The 4,942-nt window shown below is 44.4% G+C and overlaps 1 protein-coding gene across 1 annotated transcript in view; it reads left to right on the top strand.

The window, feature by feature from the left end:
* The window catches only part of LOC111975470 (tensin-3), an 86,558-nt gene that overhangs the window by 40,038 nt on the left and 41,578 nt on the right, over window positions 1-4,942 (top strand). Inside the window, exon 9 of the mRNA XM_024147555.2 lies at window positions 593-868. Within this exon, the coding sequence (XP_024003323.2) occupies window positions 593-868 (276 nt within the window). The remainder of the gene's footprint in view (window positions 1-592; window positions 869-4,942) is intronic.

Genomic DNA, 4,942 nt, shown 5'->3' with positions numbered 1-4,942 from the left:
AGACATGAGGGGAAAACAGAGGGTTAAATACACAACATGTAATTGATGGATTGGAACAGGCGTGATACAAGACAAGACAAAAACCAAAGGAAAATGAAAGAGATCAGCAATGGCTAAAAGTCGGTACTTCGGACCGCGAACGAACAAAGGAAGGGACCGAACTTCGGCGGAAGTCGTTGAACAACTGTCCTACGGGGACCGCTGCAGAACCTTTTAAAAAAATTGTAGGGTTAGGTTTTAGAATAATGGTAAAAGGGTAATGTTAGGTTTAGGGTTAGTAAATATTACTGAAGTCGTTGTAGATATGTCTGTAGAGGCAATCAGCATTGCTAGCTGGTGGGGTTTAGCGGTTTTCTGTGGTAGTTTCTGTACAGCACTTTGTGACTTCTGCTGATGATACAGATGGAATTCTCGCTCCTCTCTCTCTCTCTCTCTCTCTCTCTCTCTCTTTAATCTTTCTCTTTCTCTCTGTGTAAATATTGTCACAGGCTAACCTTGGTCTAATCACCAGGTGATGAGTGCAGGCGCTAAAATACAGACGAAAGCCAACGCATGCAGGTAGACATGCACACATACAGATAGAGATGGATGATCAACTTCCCTCCCTTTTCCAGATCCCAGGTTTCCAGACGATGGGAAAGTTGAGTTGGTGTTCTCTGAAAATCCTGAGAAGATGCCAGGTAATTCCCGGCCGTCATCGTTGTTAGGCATAATCCTAATCTCCCCTTCAAACCACCATTGGTCCAACGAACACACACCTGGACCACCAACACAGCTGGTGTGGCTGACTAACAGCCCCTGCCAACCCCCTCACCCTACAGTCACACATCCTGTGTGGGACTATTTAAAAGTTCCAATTCGTCACGATGCATGAGTGATGCGAACTGTTTTTGACACGTTGAGGTAATGTCCAGACAGATAAAGTTGGGGGATGTTCCCATTTATTGAATAAAATAATAATATGACAGATTAAACCTGATGATTTACCATGGTGGTGACGATTTGTGGTTGAGTAATCTGGGTTAAAGGCAACCTTGTGAATAGCTGTAAAAACCATGTGAATCTCCTGTTCACCCATGTTCACCCTACTACCTGGTTACCTGTGATCTTATACACCTGAGCCATCACCTGACCTACCACCTGACCCATAACCTCAGTGAGACTGCTCTCTAGTGGTGAGAACTGACAGCCCAAAACAGACAAAACTAGACAAACACAAACCCTATCAAAATGGCTCTTATATATCTTGTCAGCTGCCGTCACAGCCCTTCACCCTGCAGTCACACATCCTGTCAGCTGCCATCACAGCCATTCACCCTGCAGTCACACATCCTGTCAGCTGCTGTCACAAAAGAACAGAACAGAGCAGAACAGAGCAGAACAGAACAGAACAGAGCAGAACAGAACAGAACAGAACAGAGCAGAACAGAACAGAGCAGAACAGAACAGAACAGAGCAGAACAGAACAGAACAGAGCAGAGCAGAGCAGAACAGAGCAGAGCAGATCAGAACAGAACAGAGCAGAACAGAACAGAACAGAACAGAGCAGAACAGAACAGAGCAGAGTAGAACAGACAAATATCATGACTCACTATCAAATCAAAACCAATCCCTCTGAGACCACCACATCAGAATTGTTCACCTGTTCAGTTAGTCTGAACAGACACAGAAATGTCTGTTTCATAATATGCGTGTGAGCAGAAATTGTGCAAAAAGATTTGACCAAAGCAATCAGCACACTGCAGAGACGGAATGGCTAACTGTAACACACACTGCTCTGTAACACACACTGCTCTGTAACACACACTGCTCTGTAACACACACTGCTCTGTAACACACACTGCTCTGTAACACACTGCTCTGGTAACACGACACGCTTCTGTAACATAGTTGACACTGGCTTAGAGAGATGCGGAATGCTTAACGTGTAAAACACCAGTCATGCTGGTTTCGTAGTAGCAGCGCACTGCTCTAGTAATACACACACTGCAGGAGACGAATGGCTTAACTGTAACATTGCACAACTCTTCGCTGTAAGCACCGCTGCTCTGGTAAACACACACTGCTCTGTAACGACACACTGCTACTGTAAACAGCGCCAGGGTCTCCTCTGTAACACACATGATGTCTGCGTCTGTAACACAGTTTGCTGTTTTACGATCTCCCTGGCTGTAGAACGACAGGGCACTGCTTGTAAACACCACTGTGCTTTCTTGGTAACTCACTGCTCTGGTAAACACAGCTCTGCTGTGAACGAATCACTTGGCTGCTGTATACACAGCACTGCCTGTAACACACACTGCTGCTGTAAACACACTCGTCTGTAACACACACGTGGTGACCTCTGTACGACACACTGCCTGCTGTAACAGCAGATGACAGAGTTGAACAGCTGCTTTCTGTGAAGAGCTACACTGTCCTCTGTGTAACCACACTTGCTCTGTAACACACACTGCTCTGTAACACATCTGGCTTGTAACATAACTCTTTGTATAACAGTCAGCTCTCTGTAAACACACATGTGTCTGTAACACACACTGCTCTGTAACACACCTGCTCTGTAACACACACATCTCTGTAAACCTCCGGTAACACACACTGCTCTGTAAACACAGTCGCACACCTGCTCCTGTAACACACCACAACTGCCTGTAACACACATCTCGCTTGTTAACAACACTGCTGCTGTGAACACCAGCACTCTCTGCTAACACAGGCTCTGTAATCACACACTGTCGTAACACTCACTGCTTGTAAACAACACTGCTTCACTACAGGAAACCGAATAAATGCTCTTTACACACACATCACCCAGGAATGCAGATCCCAAGAGTACAGGCAAATGGAGCGACAGAGCAGAACTGACAGAGCTCAGGATTGCAAACCATCCATACACTAAACACACCTCCCACTTTGCTCCTCGACATACTCAATCAGCAACAAGCACGTGTTGCACACAACTCCACACAAAAATGGATAAGAATTACATATTTTCCACATTTTCTACAATATTTTTGAAGTAAGTAGAACAAGGTCCTCGCTGCGACATGGGGGGATCAGTTGATGTTGTTACAGAAGTATATTGAGTGTTTCCTTGACAAGCTGGACGTTGTGCAACAAACCCATGACTGAGATTTGTCTCTGTTTCTCAGTCTCTCTCTCTCTCCTCTGTTTTCTCTCTATATGGTTGTTGTCTCTGAAGGCAGTGGTATGGCAAAACGGACCCTCTTGTCATCGTGGACTACGATACCTGGGACCCCTGGTTCGACGGATCCTATGAGTACATCTCTCTCTGAAGGACTAGGTATTGTAACTCAAGGATGTTACTCTCTCCTGAAGAACTAGGTATTGTACATCTCTCTGAAGGGAACTAGGTATTGTAAATCTTCCAGAAGACTAGGTATTGTAAATTCCTGAAGGACTAGGATTGTAACATCTCTCCTGAGGACTAGGTATTTGTTAACATCATCTCAGAAGGATAGGTGATTGACATCTCTCCGAAGGAACTAGGTATTGTAAAATCTCTCCTGAGGACTAGGTATTGTAACATCTCTCCTGAAGGACTAGGTAATGTAACATCTCTCCAGAAGGTACTAGGTTATTGTAACCATTCTCCTGAAGGACTAGGTAGTGTAACTCTCTCCAGAAGGACTAGGTATTTGTAACATCTCTCCTGAGGATAGGTATTGTAACAGTCTCTGCCTGAAGGACTAGGTATTGTAACATTCGTCGTGAAGGACTAGGTGATTCGATATAGTATGTGTTTCAGAAGGACTAGGTATTGTAACATCTCTCCTGAAAGGACTGAAGGTATTGTAACATTCTCCTGAAGACTAGGTATTTGTATACATCTCTCCTGAAGACTAGGCTATTTGGTACACTGCTCAGAAGGACGAGGTTTGTACATCTTCTCCTGAGAGGACTAGGTATTGTAACGATGTCTCTGAAGGACTAGGTATTGTAACATCTCGTCTCCTGATAGACTAGGTATTGTAAACATCTTCCTGAAGGCTTAGAGGTATTGTAGACATCTCTCCAGAAGGGACTAGGGTATTTGTGAGCATCGTCTCCGAGAAGAACTAGGGTATTGTAACATTCTCTTCCAGAGGAGCTAGGTTTTGTACATCTCTCAGAAGGAGTGAATGGTATTTGGTGAACTCTCTTCCTGAAGATCGGGGTGATGGTACGATCGCTCTCCTGAAGAACTCAGTATTGTAAAGTCTCTCCAAGAAGCTAGGTTGGGGGTAACATCTCTCCAGAAGGACTAGGTAATTGGTAACATGTCTCTTGTAGAAGCTAGGTATTTAACGTCTTCAAGAAGGACTGTAGGGATGTGTGGATGATTTGTACATCTCGTCCGAGGAAGGAGGCTAGGGTATTGTAACATCTCTCTGAAGGGATTAGGTATTGTAACATCTCTCCAGAAGGACTTAGGTTATGTAACATCTTCGACGAAGGACTAGGTATTGTGAATCTGCTCTTCTGAAGGACGCGTAGGGTATGTGGTGAACTATGTCTCTCCAGAATGGACTAGGTTTTGTAACATTCTCTCAGAAGGACAGGTATTTGTATACATTCTCCTGAGGACTAGGTATTGTGAACATCGTCTCCAGAGGAGCAGGTATTTGGTATACTAGATCTCTCCAGAGGGAGGATGGTGTAACATCTCGCAGAGGCTGAGGTTGTAGATTTTCTGAGGCTAGTATTTGTACATCTCTCCAGAAGGTTAGGTTGTGTAAGCGATCTTCCCTGAAGGTAGTATTGTAGAAGTCTCTCTAGAAGGACTAGGGTATTGTAACTCTTCTTCCAGAAGCATAAGGTATGTACATTTCCAGAAGGATAGGTATGTAACATTGCGTCTCTGAAGGACTAAGGAATGTGTACAATCTCCTGAGGACTGTGTATGTAACAATCTTTCTCCTAGAAGACTGAGGTATGTAAC

This window comes from Salvelinus sp. IW2-2015, linkage group LG16 (genome assembly GCF_002910315.2).
Source record: "Salvelinus sp. IW2-2015 linkage group LG16, ASM291031v2, whole genome shotgun sequence".
NCBI classification, from domain to species: Eukaryota; Metazoa; Chordata; class Actinopteri; order Salmoniformes; family Salmonidae; genus Salvelinus; species Salvelinus sp. IW2-2015.
This window is presented reverse-complemented; position numbering and strand designations above follow the sequence as displayed.